A 21020-nucleotide genomic window follows, 5' to 3' on the forward strand; every position below is an offset into this window, starting at 1 on the left:
ATGGTCTAAACGATAGACCCTCTAACGGGTCCTGGAAATGGAAGTGGCCCCTTGGAGAAAATAAAGGAAAAGCCTTCCGCTGCCCGGCCTGCCCTACCCCCAACCCCCAGTTTCTCTTCTGATTCTCCAAAAATCCCACCCCCACCCCTCCGCACACTCTAGGGCAGCTGGCTTTCCATGTAAGGGCTGTTAAAGTCATTTCAGTATCTCTTCTGGAAGGACCTGGTAGAAGGATCTCAGAAAGCTGGGTAGATGTGGGGGCGAGAGGAGTTGGGGCCCTCCTGGCAGACGCCTCCCACAGGGTCCGGACCTCCCACGCCCGGGTCCCTAAAGCGCAGAGCACACCCACAAAGGGCCAGCGTCCAGGCCTCGCTGGGCGAGCGGGTGAGGAGGGGGCGGGGAGAAGCACGGCGGCCGCTCCTCGCTCCCGCCGCGGGCCGGCGTCCAGGGCTGGGGAGCGGCGGGGGTGGGCGAGGAGGGGCGCCCACGTCACGTGCGCGCGCGCCGGGGCCGCAATAAATGCCCGGGAGCTCGAGGCGGCGGCGGAAGCGCTCGGCGCCCGGCTCTGCGCGCGGCGGCGGCTCTGCACCGAGCGGGAGCGCGGCGTCGCCTCCAGCCTTCGCCGCCACCCCGGCCTGTGTCCCCGCCCCTCGCTCCTGCAGATAACGCCCCGAGACGCTCGGGCGCCCACCCTGGCCGGCCAACTAGGCAGCTGCCTTTCCGCCCCAAAACTCAGGCTCTAAGTTTGGAGCGTTGTGACTGCTCCTTCTTCCAGGGCCCAGGGGACCCGCGGAGGCCGAGGCTCGCGTCCCCCTGCAGCCAGCGCGCTGGTCGCCCGAGGACGCGCCCCGCCCCGGCGCTGCCCCAGCCGGGCCGTGTGTGTGCAGTCGCGTGTGCGGGCTGCGGGCGGCTGCGGGAGGCCGGCCGTCTCGTTTGGCTCAGCTCTCGTAGGGAACTTCACACTGGAGAGGTAAGGGCGTTTGTAAAGCCGCATCGCTGGGTCTGCAGGCTGCCACCTTTTCCTTTCTACTTTTTTTCCTGCTTAAACTTCTGTATTGAAACAACAACAACAACTTGCAGAGTGTGGTCAGACACAGAGGGTGGGTGGGCTACTCAGAAAGCAGCCGCGATGGGGGTTTGTGGGAGCTCATTTTTGGAAGTGACTTTGTGAGTTTCACCTTCTGTCGCGCGCTTTCCGTTTGGGCTCAGGGAACAGTGTTCCTGAGGCGCAGGAGAGGAAAAGCTCTGAAGCTGCCCGGGAACTGTTGGCTTTATCGGGAGCGGGTCACAAGTTAGCGCACACTTTCTAGGAAACAGTGATTGAGTTCTTCTTGACCTGTGCCTGGATCAGAGGAGGCTTACCCCAGTGACCTTGACCATTCACTCCCATTAATTCACTGGTCCCTCTAGAAGTACCCACCGATATATATATGAGTAATATTTTGTACTGCTTTAAAACATTCATAATATTGTGGACCTTCTGAATGTATGTGAACCAGAGATGGGACACTAAGATAAAATAGTACCTTAAAACAGATAGAGAAACATGGGCCTGTGGTTTGATTGATAAAACATTCCAGGTACGTAATACCCTCTGCAGGCTGTTTGTAATATATAGCCATTTAAAGCTTCGTAATTCAGAAAGTATTTAAAAGCTTTGGCTGTTCTGGGTTACTTTTGCCTTTTATTTTTGGCCTCGTGTACATTATCTTGAGACATAGAGCTGACTGTTTTATGGAAACAATGCGTTGTGAAAAGTCCTTTGTAGGAAAAACGGGTTGGAGAAAATTTATTTCAAAAAGTGCATTCCCATTTGCTGGCATTATATAGTCAAATCAAACAGGCTCACTCCCTTTGTAACTGTTGTGTTATTTTTGTTATTAGAAAATTAATATCTGTCAGGATTTTCACCCTAATCACACTGCATGTCGTTATAGCCAAAAGGAGTGGAAGAGCCTGTCTTGGAGATTTTCCCGGGGAAATCCTGAGATCACTCATTATGAAGTGTACCGCGCGGGAGTGGCTCAGAGTAACCACAGTGCTGTTCATGGCTAGAGCGATTCCAGCCATGGTGGTTCCTAATGCCACTTTATTGGAGAAACTTTTGGAAAAGTACATGGATGAGGATGGTGAGTGGTGGACGGCCAAGCAAAGAGGGAAAAGGGCCATCACAGACAATGACATGCAGAGTATCTTGGACCTTCATAATAAGTTACGAAGTCAGGTGTATCCAACAGCTTCTAATATGGAGTATATGGTAAGGAAATTTTTCAAATGGTATGTACATAGAAATGTTTAATGATGCTTTTAGCCTCCATGGTTAAATTTGCTTATGATAGTATTTAATCTTTTACCATTTGTCCTGTGTGAAATTAAAAAAGATTTTCTTCAAGAGTATCTTCTTCTGCATATTCTTTTGTGAGTGAGTATTCCTTTCATTCTTAGAGCTCTTTGAATTTCAGAGTAGAATTAAATACCTTTAGATGTAATGTTCCTGCTAAGTGCTTTAAGTTCTACTTTTAGGAGAAAGATTCCTATCCTGAAAATACTGAACAGCTGGTATATTTGCTTTTGAGTGATTTAATAGAATAATTGCTTCCTAATTTTTAACTGATGCAACCTTCTTATGAATAGTGGATCTGAAAAAATCAAGGACCAATCATTTGACGAAGCTTTCCAAAAGGCTGATGTACATATATATGTACACACACATAGATAGATATAGATTTGTATAATTTCCATGATCCTTTGTTTCTTAGAAGTATGTAACGTTAAAGACATACTGTAAAATGTAACTTTCTGTGGTTGCTTTACTTTTTTTTAACATTTTTTATTGATTTATAATCATTTTACAATTTTGGTCAAATTCCAGTGTAGAGCACAATTTTTCAGTTATACACGAACATATATACATTCATTGTCACATGTTTTTATCCGTGAGCTACCATAAGATCTTGTGTATATTTCCATGTGCTATACAGTATAATCTTGTTTATCTATTCTACAATTTTGAAATCCCAGTCTATCCCTTCCCACCCTCCGCCTCCTTGGCATGTGGTTGCTTTATGTTAAGGAATGCTTTGGCAATTTTTTTTTTCTTCTGGATTTATTTGTGAACTTTGAAGTGTGAAAATAAGCCTGGGCAAAGGATTAAATAGGTATGTGTGACTTATCCTTAATAACCTTATATTCACTCTTGAAGTAAATTAGCAAGTTTGGGAAACAAAATTACTTTTTAAAGACTATAACTCATTGGTATTAGGGTACTTTATATCCTAAATATTTAGAAAAATTTTCAAAAATGTGTTATTCTACTTGCATGAATTCGGAATGCACTAGCAGAGACTGATAATAAATAATCATTGGGGACAAAACTTATTTATTGAACATGAGGGATAACTTTTCTCCTTTGGATACATTTCAGGGGCAGTAAATTTTAATGCATTCTAGTTTTTCCTCTTTTTTTTTTTTTTATTTTGCATTTACGTTAGTTTTGTTGGGTATTCTTTATGTAGATAACTTTCATGAAACATGGAAGTTCTAAGTTCACGTTACCCATTACAAAATATTTCATTATATTATTTTAACTTTTACTAGAAAAATATTTTACCCTGAAGAAAGTAGGTAGCACTTAAGAGAACTCATCAGAGATTAAGGATCAGGGCCAACAGTTCTGCCATCTGGGTTTAAATTTGGGCACTGATACTGAAGAGCTGTGTGACTTTGAGCAACTTACTAATTTCTCTCTACTTCAGTTTCCTTGTGTCTAGCACGTGTATTCACCTCGGAGAGTTGTTGTTGTGAGGGTTACATGAGAAATGAGATGACCTATGTAAAGTCTAGCTCATTATCAAGTGTGTTACTGTTGCAAGGTCTCAGTAAATGTTACTAAGACATATAACCAATTTTATGTCTCCTTCTACCGTTTAAATAGAATAGCTAAGGAAATTGTTAGCCCTTTGCAACGTTCCGTGCAGGACATTCCATCTGTAATGTCTCACATTTCTGCTTTTTGTGTATTTTAAAGTATTTGTTCAAAGTACAGAATTCTACGACCTCTTCATCTGCGAGCTCTCAAACAGAACGAACCCACTGTGGAGCCTTTCCGAGTAGGCCACTGTCTGCTTATTCCATGTGGATGGGTATTCAGCTGCTTTTTATTTAAAATAAGGAAGAACTTGGGAGTTCAAACCCACAAAAAGAAGTCCGAGAATATCTGTGTGTGTTTCAAGTAATATGGAAATAATGAAAGAGCAGTTCTGTGATTCGTTTTTGTGTCTGACTTCCAAAGAAAATAACTGCCTATTGTATGATGTCTGGTCTAGGGTATTTATGTGAGTTCCTTTTTCGTTTCACTGGTTTCAGTCTATCCTTGAAATGTAGATTCAGAAACCAGCCAGGGTTTATGTTGTGTTGCCCTTAGATACCATTAGCCCTGGAGCTGTGTCTTGGCCAGTAACGGGGCTGCAGGGGAGTTTATTGCTCGGCTGTCACACGGGAGCACCTTTTCTAGAATACGCATTTAAGGGCACATCTAAAGGAGCAGTATCATTTCATTTCAAATACTGTTCATTTATGTCTTGCCTAATAATAAGCAGAGATGTTGATCAACTTGTGAAAACAAAATTTATTCAAATAGTTGTTTTAAGTGTACTTATTTTGATAAAACAATATTAAAAGCTAACCTAAGAGCTATTTCCTATAAAAGCTGCAATGCCCTAGGTTAGTGCCGCCACTTTTGGCCTCTGACACTCTACGTGCCATATTACATAGAAGTTCGAATAGCCAGTTCCCTTACTTACATTTGGTGCTTGTCTTAGTCTGCTCTTTGTTCTTGAACCTGTGGCAGCCAAGCCACATCCACATTTATTAACATCATATCCTTACCCTTACTCTCGGGCTCATTTAATTAATAGGGTTAAAAATGGACTCTGGAAGGCCACATCTTCCCGTGAAGACCTTACAGGCTGGTTGAGAAGAAAGTGTAGACACATTTGAAACTTTTCAAATAAGCAAGGACGCAGAATCCTGTTTACATGTATGAATGATGCCAAGGGAGAAGAGAGTAATGGAATATTCCTGACGGAGAGGAGATGCGGTTTCTGTTGTTTCCAGAGGGCGGTCAGGACCAGGAATTATGGCCAAGAGTGGAGGGCATATCTCAGAAGAGGAACGGACAAACGTGGGGTGGACTAGAAGCAGAGTCCATTGATGAAAGCAAAGACCTGGAGCAGAATCAGGGAGGGGAGAAATGAATTATTAATTCCAGAAACCAGCAGTCCTAAGGAGAGAGACTACCAGCATTTAGTTTCGGGTACATTGAAAAACTGGAGCATTTAGGTCATCAAAGGAAGCTGTTGCTGAAGTTGCAGTGGTATTTTGAGGAAAAAACACTGGCGGACCTAGGTTCCCATGCTGCTTACTGGGATGTGAAGTCCGACAGTCAGCAACCGTTCTGAGCCTTGCTTTTCTCACTGGTAAAGTCGGTGTAGGAATATACACCACACAGGCTGCAGTGAGATAAGATATTTGATGCTGTTGACTCTTTTGTTTTCAACCAGCTTTTCCTTTGCATGGGTTTTCATCCCATCACTTGGTTCTTTTATTTTTCGGGTTATTTCTTCAACATGTTCTTGCTTCCTGCTCATCTTTTGGAAGCTTTATTCCCCAAGGTTTTGCTTTTGACCTTCCCCCTTCCTGCAGAACCTGATCTACTCCTTTGACCTTACATCCTGTCCGTCTATTGATGGCTTCACAGTCGACAGTATCCAGCAATCCTCTTTGGGCTTTGGTTTTGTATTTCCGGTGCCCACTGGGGCATCTCCATGTAATGTTGCTCCCCAGTTACTTCAGGTTTCAGATGTCTAGAAAGAAAATGAACTGCGTTCGTTCCACCCTTGCCCTTGGTCCTGCTTCCCTCTTGGATCCTTTCTCAGTGGATGTCATGGACGTCTGCCTCATCCCCTCTAAATGAAAAGCAAACAAACAAATAACAGAACATTGGGCATGTCCTGACCACCTGCCTTGGTCTCATTCCCTCTACCCACGTCCACGTAATACACACACACAAACAGAAATCCGCAGTTAACTTGCCTCATTCTTTAGATCGTCTCAGAAATGTCTTTTGAATCCATCTCTTCTATTTCATCCTAACCCGTGCTTGTTGTCTCACCCGAGATCTGTACCGCAGCTTCCCGGACAGTAGACTATCCTAGTCCACTTCTGCTGTATTTCTGTTGTATTCCACCTCCCTCACTGTTTTACTGTATCTCTTTTCACTCAAAGAGATCTGTGGTGGTTACTCAGCTGCCCAGAGCTTCGGTTAACTTTCTGCTGCTCACAAGTTAAAGCCCCCTTGATTAACCAACAAAAGGAGGCACGTCTAGTACACCATACCCCGTACCCTCAGCTTATTTGCATCTATTTGAATCTGTGTTCACATTAAACTGTACAGTCTTCTTAAAGATAACCGCGTTTTCTCATGCCTTGGTGCCTCTTTGCTAATTTAGTTCCTCTGTGCCTCCTGTCTCCTCCTGAAAACTCAAGACTAAGCTCAAACTTTTTCTGTAGAGTTTTCTTTGATGCACTCGTCCCCCGTCCCACTCCTTCTGTGCTCCTGTAAGTATTTTATTCAAGCCTATTGATAGTATTAAAATTTTGTTACAGATAAACACTTAACATGTTTATTTGCCTTTCCAAGACTTTGAATTCCTAGAAGGGTCAGGATGTACCTTACTTATTTGTACAACCCTGTGCCTGATGCACAGAAGCAGAACTCAGTAAATGTTTGTTGAGTGAATATTGTTGCATGTTCAATAGCTGTGTTGAACAAAGGGATGGATGTAAGAATGGGCAGGATTATATATGAGACAAATATGAAGGACAAGTTAGAAAGAGGAATTGAAATAATGAAAGTTCTGGGAGGTAGGGTTTCACCAACACCAGAGATACTGACATGGAAATTAGAAATGCTGAAGATGAAGGAATGAATTCTTCAAATAATAAGATTTTGTTTCTATTTTTAAAAATATTCATGGCATACTAAAAATTGTCCTGTAATGTAGAGCTGCTGAAATAATAGTAAAGATACTCAAATGCTCTAGAAAGTAAATAATAAAATAAATTAGTGAGTATTTATCTCCTGTAACAAATTTTTAATAGAGCCTCTAAAACATTAGAGATTGGCTGAAATCCAAAGTAGTTCACTGGGATTCAAAGTGTACCTAAGTCTAGAATGTGCTTTAGCAACATTAGGATACATTACCTAAAAATGACATATGTGTCATTATATAATGCCAATAATGTAAGCCATTTTCCACTGTTACAACTGTTTCCATGTCTTCTAGATGACTGTTGACAGATGCTCTTCTGGGAGGGTTGATGGATGTACCTGCTTGCTCAGTTCAGATATGGTGAGACTAGGGGCAGAAGCTTTGCACAGCTTTTTTTTTCCAAATGTAGGACCAAGTCCATTTGGATACCTGTTCATCTGCTGGGCAGCCAGAGGCTCTTGGACAAACAACCAGTGGTACTTGCGGTCCATGGTGCATTTTGATGCAAACAATGGCTTAGTTCCAGTCTGTCACTTATATTCTTTATATGGTCATGCTTAACATTGGAAATTGAGTTCTTTTTCTTCTGGGCTTCAACACCGCAGATAATTCCAGAAACTAGACAAGGGATAACCTAGCTTGTTGAATAGGGTGATGCTGGTCTGGGTTCTGCCCTCTTTCTGACTATCTGTAGCTGAATCCAAACCTGAAAAAGTGATTTTAGTTTGTGAGTTGCTCTCACAACTCTCACAAAGCGACTCTCGTGAAACCACATTTCTGACATTTTTTCCCACCAATGGCATATATCCAGAATAAATGCAGATAATGAAATGATGGCCTCATAACTCACTTAGCCAAAGCTCAATGTTTATACACTTCTTATCTTGCTAACAGTGGCAGGAATTCCACTGCAATTAAGATTTTATTGCAGCTCTTGGTTCCTAAAATGATGGTTCTCTCAATATTGGCACTTGCCAGGTAATTTTCAAAAATTAAATATTCACATCTTTTAATGATATACAGTATAATCTACATGCACTGAAAGGTATATGAGGTAACTTGCTTGGTTTAAAGACTGTTACTAGTGTTTAAAGTTGTTAACATTTCTTTATTCTATATTTGAAATGGCTTGTTTATTTTTCCTAAATTATTTTTATCTTACTTCATTAATATTGTTTAGATACAATAAAGCTATGTTTTATTTTAGTTTCTTGGTCTACAAAATTTCAACGTTTACAGAGCCTTAATTCGAATACGTAGTTTTTGTTGTTTTGTTTTTTGTTTTGAAGGCATCGACTCTTCAGTTTAATGTATTTTTCTTTTCAGAAGTTGCACCGTAGATGGCAATGCCTATAGGAAGAGAGTGACGTTACAGCTCAGTTCTGTTGAATTTGGTGGCTACCCTAGAGTTCTAGGAGATTAAAGGTGCCTCATTACATGTAAGCAGCAAATCTAGGATCTTAGAAATGCAGGAGACAAGAAGCAGTTTCATTAGGAGAGTGGAACACTTGGACCCAGAAATATGTCACAAAATTTTGAAATTGTTATTGTTGTTTATTCCTTCATTCACCAGGGATTAGGAGTTTACCAAATGCCAGGCTCCATCCAGGGCCCAGCAGTAAACACACAAATATTCTTCCTTTCCTGAAACAGCTGTAAAGACCCTGAATCTCCCAACTCAGTGAGGGGTCCTGTGTGGCTGGCACAGAGTGAGTGTGGAAGTAATGTAGAAAATGAGATCAGAGGTTTAACTGAGGAGAACAGACACACGCCATTGTGTAGACTCACTCTGAGTGATAAGTCGGAGTGATAAAAAGCCATTTGAGCCATTTGAATTGAGGAATAGCCTGATCTTACTTACAGGTAGAATCATTTTGGCTTTGTTGAGAATAGACTTTAAGTGGTGAGAGGTGGGGCAGCGGTGAGAGCCAGGGATTCAAGGCTATTGCAGTAGTTAATCCAACAGTTGATGGTGGCTAGGGATGGGAGGGTAGCCTTGAAGGTGGTGAGAAGTAGCACAGTGTGATACACAGTAAAACTCCTTTGTAAGCATGACATCAATCTTGAATAATTCAGGGAAGCCTTGTTGCAAAACTAAATGCCCCGCCAGGCAGCCAGTAGGCTGGAAGTTCCTACATCTGGTGCAAGGTCTAAATCCATCCAACCCCTGGCTGCAGTGTTTTGAAATCTGATGGTAGTTTCCATTCTGGTTTAAATATCAATGGGGGACTTTCGACTTGTACTGACTTCTAGAATGGTTACAGAGATTCCAGAGATCAGCAGGTTACTGATACTTGTTTTGCCAACCCAATGCCAAGAGGTTGGAGGAGGTAGAAGCAGTCTCTGCCTCCTCACTTTCCAGGATAAAGATGCTTGCAGTTATCCCACGTGGTCTGCCCCCGCCACCCCTCCAGTCTAGTCTCTTCCTCCAAAAACAACAGAAGATGAGACCTTTAGCATGAGAATCAGGACAGGACAGTGGCCAAGTTCTTGTTCATTCATCACCAGTTGCAGCATCATGGGGTATATCATGGGGATTTTATTTCTTGGAGGTAACACCAACAGATTTTGCATGTGGGATATGGTTATGCAGATTTTGCCTGAGAAACCGAAAGTATTGGAATTACCATTTTTTAAGTTAGAGAAGAATGTAGCTAGACCAGCTTTTGATAGAGAAAGCTAGAACTCAATTTTGGACAGATTAAACTTTAGATTTTGCTTAAATATACAAGTGAACTTGTCAAATATGCAGTTAGACATGTGTGGTCTAATCTGGAACATAAAATTAGGATTTGTTAGAATTTAGATGCAACTTGAAGAGAGATGAGATTATCAAGGGAATGAGTATTGATGGGAAGAGATGGTCAAGAAGGGAGCCCTCACATACTTTACAGTATGGAGGTAGGGAGGGTGAGGAGGAACAGCAAAGGAAATTGAGAATTCGGAAGAAAGCCAGGGAAGCCTGATGTCCTGGAAGCCAAATGAAGAAAGGCAGGAAGGATTATCAGCTCTGTTAAATGTTGCTTATAAAGATCAAGTGAAATGAGGACCTTTGAGTTCTGCAGTGCGGAGGCCACACTGGAGGTCTGATAGACGCGTGGGGGGTGGCACAGTGGTCCAAGAATGGTTCAAGGAAGAATGGATGGGATAAGTGAGCTGCTTGTTCACTCACTCATCTGTCATGTGAACCATCTCCTGTGGGGCAGGTGGTATCCACAGCCTTAACTCTTTTCTAACCAAAAGTTTCCAACTTAGTTTTAGAAGAGGTAATTCAGTTAGGAAACATATCCCAAGTGTATAATCATGGTCAGTAGGAAAATGCAGTTTTCTTTGCATAATTGGTTTTGCAGTTACCTTTAACCGAATGCCTTCATTAAAAGCAAAATGTTCACTTATAATCATCTGTAATCATTTATAATTATAATCAAAACTGACATTTAGTTCAAGAACATTCTTTGCTATTATTCAACCGTATTCTCTCACATACTTCTTTCAGGAATTTATACAACCAAATAATTGCACATGATTTAAAATTTAAATTCTCACATTTTTGCTGATTTTTACTAAATGAGTTAAAGTTTATAAAGCTAGCATAAATATATGTCTTCCATATTATTATGTATCATATATTTATATTTTACACAAAATGTTTAGTTCATTGGAAGAAAATGTAAATTCAAGTGGTGATGTATTGCTTGGTGAAGATATTACAGTAAGTATGTCTAAGTAACCCTTTCATTAGTTTCCTAAGTATTTGTTGCCTTCATAATTTTAAGAAGGTACAGGAAGTTCTTTATAATGGATTAAAACAATTTGTTATTCTTATTGATTAATTTGTGATTAAAAAAGCGTTAATTTGACGAATATTGATTGAGCATTTTTTGTGCCAGGCACTGATTTTGATGCTGGAGAATACATTAGTGTATAAAAAGTTCAACAAGTTAATGAAAATACGCACAGTGAGATGGTAGAGAATGACAGAGATGGAGCTAATCATATTAAGTAGGTGGGGAAGGCGTCTCTGAGTTGGTGGCTTTTGAGCTGAGCCCTGAATTATGAGAAGGAACCAGCTAAACAAAGATGCAGACATCTAGGCAGAAGGATACCCGGCAAAAGATCTTTAAGTCAGGAGTGAGGTAGGCGTTTTCAGGGACCACAGAGAAGGCTATGATGGCTGAACTGTATTTAGTAACGAGGAAAGTTTTAGAAAATGAAGTAGATCCATAAGTAGGGGCCAGTATTCCTTTTGTGCCATATTGGCGAGGAAAAATTTGGATTTCATTTCCAATGCAATGGAAAAGTCCTTGCAAGGGATTGACCTGGTCTTATTTCCAGTCTCATAAAATTATTCTGTGTAGTGGTGAGTGATCTGAAGGAGGCTCTGACAGCAGAGAGATAGTCAGGAAGCCATTGCTATATTCTGAGTGAGAGACGATAATGACTGGGACCAGGGTGACGGTGCCAAAGATGGAGAGAGGTAAGTACTTTCAGGCTACGTTTAGGGGGCATCGCTGATGGTTTTGTCGATAGCCTTAATGTGAAAGGTGAAGGGTAAGGAGGAATGTTCTTAGGTTTTTTCTCAAGCACGTTGGTGGATAGTTGAAGCATTTGTGGAGACAGGAGGAGAATCAAAAAGGAGAAGGTGGGGGTGAAATCAGGGGGTTCTTTCTGGCCAAGCTTATTTCGGATACCATGTCATCCTCCGTTGAGTTTATGGTCAGTGGAGAGGTGGGACTTGAGATAAAAATGTGGAAACCATGCAGGTGCTATTAGGAACCATCTTACCTTAACTGACTGAACAAAACCATCCAAGGAGATTTTTGTGGACAAAGGTTGAATACCTGGATTTGAGTCTTGGCCCAGCAAGATGTGGAGGTTGAACAGAAAGGAGAAACTAGCAAAAGAAGCTGAGAACAAGTAGTCAGTAAGGCTGAAGGAAAAGACAGGATGGGCTGGTGTCCCAGAAGCCTGGAGAAGAGAGTTCAGCAGTTCCCGTATCGCTGAGAAGCTGAGTAAGATGAAGAAAAGCCAACAAAGGTTTTGTGGACTTGGAGGTCGTTGGTGGCTTTGAGAAGAGTGATTTCAGTGGTGGGCAGAAGAGAAGGAGGGGTGAGGAAGTTGAGAAGTAATTGTGAGAAACTCCTCATGATACTGTTGCTGTGAAGGAGCTCAGAGAAATGGAACTAGCCAGTGCTAGAGAGGTATCTGGGAATTTTTAAAATTTTATTTTTAAAGAGCATATTTGTGAGTTGATGGAAATGCACAAGTTGAGAAAACCCAGCATGGAAAGGAGAAATATAACTGCAGTCAGTTCATTTATTCTAACAGGAAAGGCTGAGGCTGTAGGTACACAAGCAGGAAGTCTCATGTATTTAATGATAAAGGAGAATTTCCATGTGGATGCCTCTGTTTTTCCCAGTCAAGATCCTTAGCAAGACTGAGAAGGCAGAAAGGAAGGGGTCTGAGCTTAGGATATTGTGAAATGGCAGTTTTAGAGACGTTCCATGAAGACCTCTGTGGAGTCAAATGTATGAGATGTTCTGAGGTACTTTAATTTGGTTTGGTTCCCAGTGCTTTAAGTTACAAAATCTAATAGATAGGGAAGAAGCCAACTGTAGTATGTATTACTATAGTATATCGTGGTAAAGTATTTCCAAAAAACAGGAAGATTTAAAGTCATGGTTTCTCCAGTTTGCCACAGGTCACACCACTCTTTCCAGCCACTTCATGTGGTGTCACCTGCTTGACCCCAGAAGACATTTGACTAGGCAGCTCCTGGAGATGTGAAAGAGATGATTAAAGGCATGTTAGTCGGGGGGGGGGGGGGTGTTGATTTTTAAAGTATTTAAGTATAATGTAATACAGATCAAGCATTGATGCAAATTCAGACCAAATAGTGGGTTTGAGGTTCACATTGCAGACTGAAGGTTAAATACAGATAGTTGTATGGGAACTCTAAGAATCGAGTTATGAAAATGACCTAATTTTGTGGACTTGTATTAGTGGATTATTAAACTCACCAAATATAAGAATCTGGAACTATGATCCAGTGAAGATTTTTTTTTTAACTAGTTAACAGAATCAATAAGGTTCAATTAAATCAACTGCTTCCAAGTAGCTTATTGGGAAAAAGGCAACAATTTTTCTCTATTAGAAGCTCATCAGCCTCACAGGCAAAATATGAATATGGATACAATCTGTTCAGTAGGCCGTATATGCTTTATATTTTAAGTTTTTAATCAAAGAAAATTTTGAAGTCGGGCTTCAGGAAATTAAGGGTAGCATGTGTTTTTCATGGAAAAGCAGCAGGTATAACTTTGAGACTCGATATAAGGGATGCTTTAGTCCAGTGCCACTCAAACTTTAACGTGCATATGAATCCCCTGGGATTCTCGCTAACATACAGGTTTCGATTCAGTAGGTCTGGGTGGGCCCCAATTTTCTGCATTCCTAACAAGCTCCCAGGTGATGTGGCAGCCACTGCCTGGGAACCACACTTTGAGTAGTCAGCTTTAGACTCTCTGGAGGAAACGAAGTCTAAATTGAGACATTAAAAGTTGACTCTAGAATCCAGATTCTTCTTCACCTCAACTCTTACATTCACCTTTTTCTTTTTATCAGGTAGCAACTCTATTAGTTCAAGAAAATAGAAACTCCTTTCACTCCCTTTCACGAAGTGTTTTACCAAAAAGGTAAAGAAGCTTGAATAGTAAGATTCAGAAGGCTTAATGTTTAAATCTGTCTACTTGGAGGAGGGGTGGAAAGTGGAATCTCAAAATTAGTTAATGACACAGTTCTGCAGGAGACTGGAAAGTGAAATGCAGTCAGTAACAGGGCAAACTCTAAAGGCCACGTGAGTGAGAAGGGAGGAAGCAGAACTTCAAAGCGGGCAAGAAAGGGGTGGGGTGGGGAGGGGTCAGCTGGATCCGATCCAATAATGAGCTATTAGCGAAGACCCAAAAATAAGCTTGGGAGTTACTCTGTATAACTCTCCTTTGTGTTATTGTTGTAACTCAAACAATAGAAAGTAACCATCTAAACAGGGGACAATCCAATAAATCTTCTGGGAGTGAAATATAAAACTATATCTTATATTTGCTCAACACATGGCAAATTTAAATCTGAAATCCTGGATGATTGACTGATATGCTCAAAAGAAACTACAGTGAGATCAGATGTTGTCCAGGGATGGGAAATCAAGGTGACAAAAAAAGTTTTGGAGGAGGGGAGGCTCTGGAGTGAAGATGGAGTAAGAACCTCAAAAATCCCGTCTAGAAAGAAAGGGCCACGAGAAGAGGTTTGTTACCTGAGTTCAGGAAGACGATGAATACATCTAAACAAAGAGCAGTGCTGTTTCACAGGAACATCTATACCATTATTCCTTACACCTTGCGGTTTTTTTTTTTTTTTTTAATACCATATGGATCTTGCCAAGCCCTTTTGCCTTTGCAGATGTTAGAATGCCTTATGTGCATCTTGTTTTTTCTCTAGTGAATTTCTCCTCTTCCTTCAAGACTCACTTAAAGACTAATCTGCTTTTGTCTAAATCCTCCCATACAAAGTGCACTCCGCGCCCCCTGCTCCCCTCATGCCCTGGCTTCCACGGCATTTCATACCTGCGCCTGTCTGTTATTTACATTCTTGTCTCTTTCTCTAGCTTTACCTTATTTTGTGGGAAGGGACTGTGCTTTGGTAATTTTTGCATTTCCCCAGCTGAGAGGCTGATACATGCTCTAAGCTCAATTTTTGCTAGTTGGAAGGGGAAAAAATGGAGTGAATGAATGAAAAAATAAAAAGATGACTAGATAGATTTCCAACAGTGATTCTAAACTGGGCGGAATGAAAAAGGATTTGATTAATTCTGTGTTGATAGGAAAATACTATTAGAAAATCACAAAGGATTTATTTAATTAAAGTGTTGTATTAATGTTTTACTTAATGTTATGTACAGTAGCTTTTTGGTTAAGGTAAAATCATTCTAATAAGTGTGACAAGTGGCTAGATTAGCCTTGGATTTTAGTGACTTTTCAGAGTTATATGGGTTATGGACTTCTCTGTCTCATGAAGTGGGGATGGCCGGACGCCTCTGTGAGTAGGGGTAGAGTCTTCCAGGAGACATGATGATCAAAGTGCTATGGCTTTTGATGGAGAGCTGTTCTCAAGATGTAAATCACAGTGTGATAAGAAGTACTAATTAGTTTGTTTTAAGCTGTATATAAATCTAAAAATACTTCAATATAAAACAGTAACCAGGAAAGGCTTCTTAGAAGAGGTACATTTTGAAATAGTATTAGACGTTATCATCATTGTGTGGTAGGGACTATGGTCAAGGGCATTGGATGATGCGAACCTTGGATGATAAGCTGTTGATATGAAAATATGTGTGTGATTGATTCAGAAGCGAGGACTTGGCAGTCATGATCTGTGAGAACAGATGAAACAGTGGAGATAAGATTGTTCTATCACGTGTGACTTGTGGCAGACTTGAGCCTCATCCATTCTCCTTCTCTGCGTACCTATGAAGAAACATTTTATTTGGTATAATTTGGTATTTGTATGACTTTTGTAAGTGAAACAGTTATTACAGAGGACTTCCAAACTTTTGAGTTCATTAATGCTTTTTAAACCATTCCTCTGTGTGTGTGTGTGTTTGCGTGTGTGTGTGTGTGTGTGTGTGTGTGTCCTAAACTAAACCTACACTACACAGGTACTTACTTGGAGGCTTCAGTGGAAATATCAGCCTGAAAATTTAATGCGAACAAAGGTCCTGAATTAGTTTGTTGTCAATAGATTTAAAGCTAAACTAGGAATAACTTACTCAAAACATTGTTTTGTAAGTAATACTGTGCTAAATTTGAATTCTAAGAAATTTGCTTTTTCATTGAAACTTTAGGTGGCAGTGATTATCTTATTTTTTAATCATTCAAAAGTTTGGATTTGAATTTCATCCTCGGCCACATGAATATTAACAGTGTTCCATAAAAAGCTGTGTGAATCACAGCAAATTAAGCAGATTCTTAAAGAAACAGGGGAATAAGAGAACATGTGTTAAGATATAGTAGGTGTCAGGTAATGTGATAGGCAGTTTACTAACACAAATTCTGTGAGATGTTTTTATTCTCAGTTATTATTTCTCATCAGGGAAACAAATGCCACAATAGCAAGGGTTTAACAACAACAACAACAACAAAATAGCAAGGTTTAACTCTGTGTGCAGAGTTGTGGACCACAAAGGATGGGAGACCCAGGCATGAATGGTAGTATCACCTCCTGGTGAGGACTGGAGCCTGGCAGAAGGGCTGTATGAAAGGACCCAGTCACCATCACCTGGGGCAGGTACTCAGAGGGGATGAGTGGGGTTGAGGAGGGGGTAATACATCCTTAAATTCACCTCTCCCCCTCTAACTTCCTGTCCGTGTCTTCCAGTGGCCAAATTCAACTAGAATCCAGGAGCCAAGGGAGCCTGAAGAAACTCAGGATGTAGGGTTGAGCCTTTTGGGCCATAGAGTATGGCAGTAAGTGGCTGAGAATGGCTATGTGCGGAAAACAATGGAGAATATTTAACACAATACTCTTTCTCAAATTTTCAAAGAAAGACTTTGGAAAACCATATTTCTTTACATCATCATTTTAGTCATTGTTTGGTCACTGAAGACAAATTTATAAGCATATTTTTAAGGGACACCTGAACATCTGATTGAGCATGCTGTGGTTCCTAACCAGCTATGAGTTTCCTAGCAGCCAAGGAAAACAGGAAACCATATGGTTTACATAGCTCTCAATGACTGTTTGGAGGTATAACAATTTAATGTTCTTGAAGCAGGAATTATTAGTGAAACTTTAACATAGAATTCTCGATATAGGAATAGTCAACAACTTAATATAGTACTTTCATTAAAAGTATGTAAGTGTATGCAATTAAATGTTTCTTATATTGGCTTTTGGTTTAAATTGAAGTTATCATGTTAAACTGTATGTTTCGGTTTCTGTTTGTCCATAAACCTTATCTTTTACTAATTTTCTCAAAAAGAAGTTTTCATTTGTTAACCCACCTCTTTTTTCTTTCTGAAAATTGAAAAGATATCCCCAAGTACAATAAATAAAAGCAATCCATATCTTATTTACTTCAGAACTTGATGCTTTTCATTTTGATACTCAACTTTGTAAACTAATACATGTAGGATGATTTGTTATGAGAGCTTATCTTTCCTAGCATCGATTTTTTAGGCTTGACTTCTAGATCTATCGTGTATCTATCTAAATTTATGTTACAGAGAAATTAAAACATAAGTGCTCATTTTTGTACATTGACCCAATATCCATAGATCAAGACTTAAAGAACTGATAGATGGTACTGTACCTTCTAAATTACTGAAACATTTCCTTAAATACTGATGTCTCTGTAAACATCCAGATCGTAGTCTGGAGGATTAACTACTTCTTTCCTAAATGACAACAAAAATAATGAAAACATTATAGCCTTAAATTTATCACAAAGTCAATACAAAGTTATGGCCTTTACAAAAATAATCCAAGTTCAACTATTCAAGAATTTACCTTTTGTTTAGCCTCGGTATGTCGTGAATACCCTTTTACCTGAGTTTATACCACACATGCATGTTTGGTTTAGGGGGTTTAGGTCCCTGTATCCCTGATCCAAGTTACTGCCAAGCCCAGCTGTGACGCTAGAGATACCAGTGAGTACATACTGGCAACGTATTACATGCCAAATTTTTCATTAGGTCACCTGGAAAATGCAGAAAAAGTATGAGACACAGTTTTTGATTTAAACTTCTAGTTTGAGAATTAAGCAGTAGAAACAGATCTAGGAGACCATATGGTAATTGGCAAATTACGTGTTTGAGAGAGTTCAGAGAAGGGTGAGATAAACGGAGTGTGTATTTTGGTTGGGATGACTTCCAAGAAGCGAGAGAAGTGAACAGAACTTCAGTGAAAGGATAAAGTTTCACTAACTAAGGAGGGGGGTGGGGAGAAAGAACAGTCCTGAGGGGGGAAATTTCTGATGGATTCAATGGCCAAGAAATGTGAACGGCCAAGTACTATAACCTTGCTTCTTCTGTTGTGGGTATTCAGTGTATATTTCTGGTACTGGGTATTAGAAAAGTCATAGCTTTAGATTTCCTGACCTACCAAGTCAGACTCCGCGTTTTAACAAGATCTCGTAGTGATTTCCAAGCACTTTAAGTTCTAGAGAGTCAGCAGTAGAGGGCCCGTGTTGAGGAGGGCTGGTTTATAAGTGAGGTAGGTAAGTTATGACCAGGCTTGGGAGGGCATTGGCAGGGAAACAAGATATGAATCAGACTACATTTTGTGGAAATGTAAGGATTTTGTTGAATTAATGTCTCTGCTGCCTCATGAGGATAATCTACACTACATCATGCATTCAGTCTGTATAGTATTGAAACAATGGGTTTAATTAAAATGATCCTGTGAGTTTATCCACACATTAAATTTCCATTCCAAAAATTGTTTTAATTTTTTTTCTTTTTTGCTAGGGGAGATAATGAGGTTTTATTTTTAGAGAAGATACTAGGGATTGAACCCAGGACCTCATGCATGCAAAGCATACACTCTACCACTTGAGCTATACCCTCCCCCCCCAATTATTTTAATTTTACTAAAAAGAAGAGGTAGTTCCTTAAATTGTTAGGTTATTACTTTTTAAAAAAATTTAAGGTTTTGTTTTGAAGTAGATTTTAAGTAAAATACTGCCACATCTCCCTCACATCTCTCTAATTTCCAGGAGACCCTAATATGTGCATTGCCCTAAGGTAATGCTACTTTCTCAATACTTGGCGAAGCCTTTCTGTCCAGAAACACAGGTGTTCCTTTTGAAACCTGACCCTGGTGCATTTTTCCCTGCAACTACAAAGTCTTTTCAAAACAGGTGAAGCACGGAAATTAAACACCCGAGGTAATTTCTGAGTTGTGAGGAATGAATTTACGGCTGTTTTCCGTCGTGTTTTTGATGCCAGATGACTTTGTCACAAAAACATCTTGCACTCTTTTAGCATAGATTGGATGACTGATTGATTGATTTCATTGATGTCTGTTTCTCTAGTATAGTTCTGATAATACCACCAACAGAGGAAAAAGAAGGTGGCTAAGATTTTATAATGAGGCATTATATTTGGACTTTGAATCTGAAGTCTTGTGAACTGTCAAGTGTGTTACTTCCATAGAAACAAATTCTTTCTTAGAGGTCAAGTTATTGCTATTGAGAGGATCACGTTGATAGCTTATTCCATCAGATTTTGGGGTTGCACTTTCTGATTTAAATAGGAAAACACAACAGTGATTTCTGAGGGATTTTATTTTGACGTATGATGAATGTTTATAAACCTGTTTTTCCAAAAGTTATGGCAGGGCAAGAATTATCTTTTAAACGTGGTGTTTAGGAAGAGATAGCTCTATATGCCTTTGATTTTCTTCAGCTGCTTCTTCAGACCTGAGCGGGCTAAAAAAATGTTGGTTTTCTAGAATGGTAGAAAGTCATACAATCCTATTTCCCCCTGCTGAGAATGACATTTAACAATTATTGAACTATATGAGGGTTTTCAGTCAGTAGATTATTTCTGTGTGCATTTAAAAGTGTCAGATCATGCTGGTCAATTTCCAATGAAAATTCTTAATTCACTTATAAATTTTTTCATTAGTGAATATCACTATATGAAATGAACTACTTAACAGCTTCAGCGTTACCTAGAGTATTTCCTTTGGTAGACTAATTATCACGTTACCTTCACCAATAAGTGTTTATCAATAACTTTTTGGACAAAGTCCATCATTTCCATGCCTACCGCTGATCTTCGAGGATTTATGTTGAAGAGTCTAATTACACAGATTTGCACCAAGCAGATAGTATCACAGATCTTTACTCTATATTCTTTAATACAATCTAAAATAATAATTAAAAAGTTCTTTAACGTTAGATATTCTGTGTGAAATAAATGTTTGACTTTTATTTGGAAAAACAGCCCACTATTCTCTTTAGATTTTTGTACTAACATTTTTGAAGTCTCAGTTATAAGAAAATGCTCTTCAGACAAATTCTTAGTAACTAATTAACATTGGCTTTCAACTCTTGCTTAATGTACTACAATAATAATTTTGAAGCTAGAAAGAATCAATGATTCCCAGGACATGAATTTTAAAATTATCTGACTCTGGAAAGAGCTATATAAATTTACTATGGTCAAGAAAATGTATTTGAAAATATTTAATCCTTTTTAAGAGAGAAACTATTCTCAGTATCAAAGAGAAAGAAAGAGTTACACTGCTAATAACTGTTTTTGCCTAATGTGTGGTGATACAACCTCTGGTAAGCTAGCAATAGTAACTCTTAAAAACTACATTCCTGAGTGATTTGCAACTGTCATTGACTGTTATTAGAACAGGATAACAGGCATTCTGGCAGGAATATGAATTGTGTACGCTGTCCGTATCTCACAAAGGATAGCAATCATGTACTTGTTTCTGTACATGTCTAGAGAGCTATATAACTTTTGATTTTTACAAGTACAGTGTTTTAGTTCTAAAATGACTATATATTTCTAGGTTTACTTTTGAAAGTCCTTTGTCAAGGTTCAAGGTTTCTTATGTACACACACAGAAAATGATAGAGCCTCTATGTTGAACTGGTTGAAAAATATCACTGGAGACAAAGTATGTTAATATTATGCTAAATGTTTCTTTTAGTAATAAAACTTCAGTTGAAGGCTCTGCTGTGTTCTCAGAAGGAACAGCTTACGCATGTAGTTGGAAAATAGAGTGGTTTTTATTTCTGCACACCTCAAGTACCCATTCTATAAAGAAATGGTAATTTTAAATGTGGCTTAGCTTTAAATTAGGCCTGGGTGAATAGTTCAGACAGAAAAACTGAAGCCAGTTAGGCCATCTTGATTTAATTTACAATCCTGAATTTAAATAGAAATTTGTAGAGAGTAA

General features: G+C 39.6%; 1 protein-coding gene and 1 non-coding gene across 2 annotated transcripts in view; one reads left to right on the plus strand and one right to left on the minus strand.

Annotated features, from left to right (window-relative positions):
• Positions 1 to 443: 443 nt before the first annotated feature.
• CRISPLD1 (cysteine rich secretory protein LCCL domain containing 1) overlaps positions 444 to 21020 on the plus strand; it is a 43465-nt gene continuing 22888 nt past the window's right edge. Inside the window, exons 1-2 of the mRNA XM_010951534.2 lie at positions 444 to 970; positions 1938 to 2257. Of these exons, the coding sequence (XP_010949836.1) occupies positions 2000 to 2257 (258 nt within the window). The 5' untranslated portion in view covers positions 444 to 970; positions 1938 to 1999. The remainder of the gene's footprint in view (positions 971 to 1937; positions 2258 to 21020) is intronic.
• TRNAA-UGC (transfer RNA alanine (anticodon UGC)) lies at positions 18595 to 18667 on the minus strand. Its single transcript has one exon. It is a non-coding gene; the product is annotated as a tRNA-Ala (tRNA).

This window comes from Camelus bactrianus, chromosome 29 (assembly GCF_048773025.1).
Source record: "Camelus bactrianus isolate YW-2024 breed Bactrian camel chromosome 29, ASM4877302v1, whole genome shotgun sequence".
Taxonomy (NCBI): Eukaryota; Metazoa; Chordata; class Mammalia; order Artiodactyla; family Camelidae; genus Camelus; species Camelus bactrianus.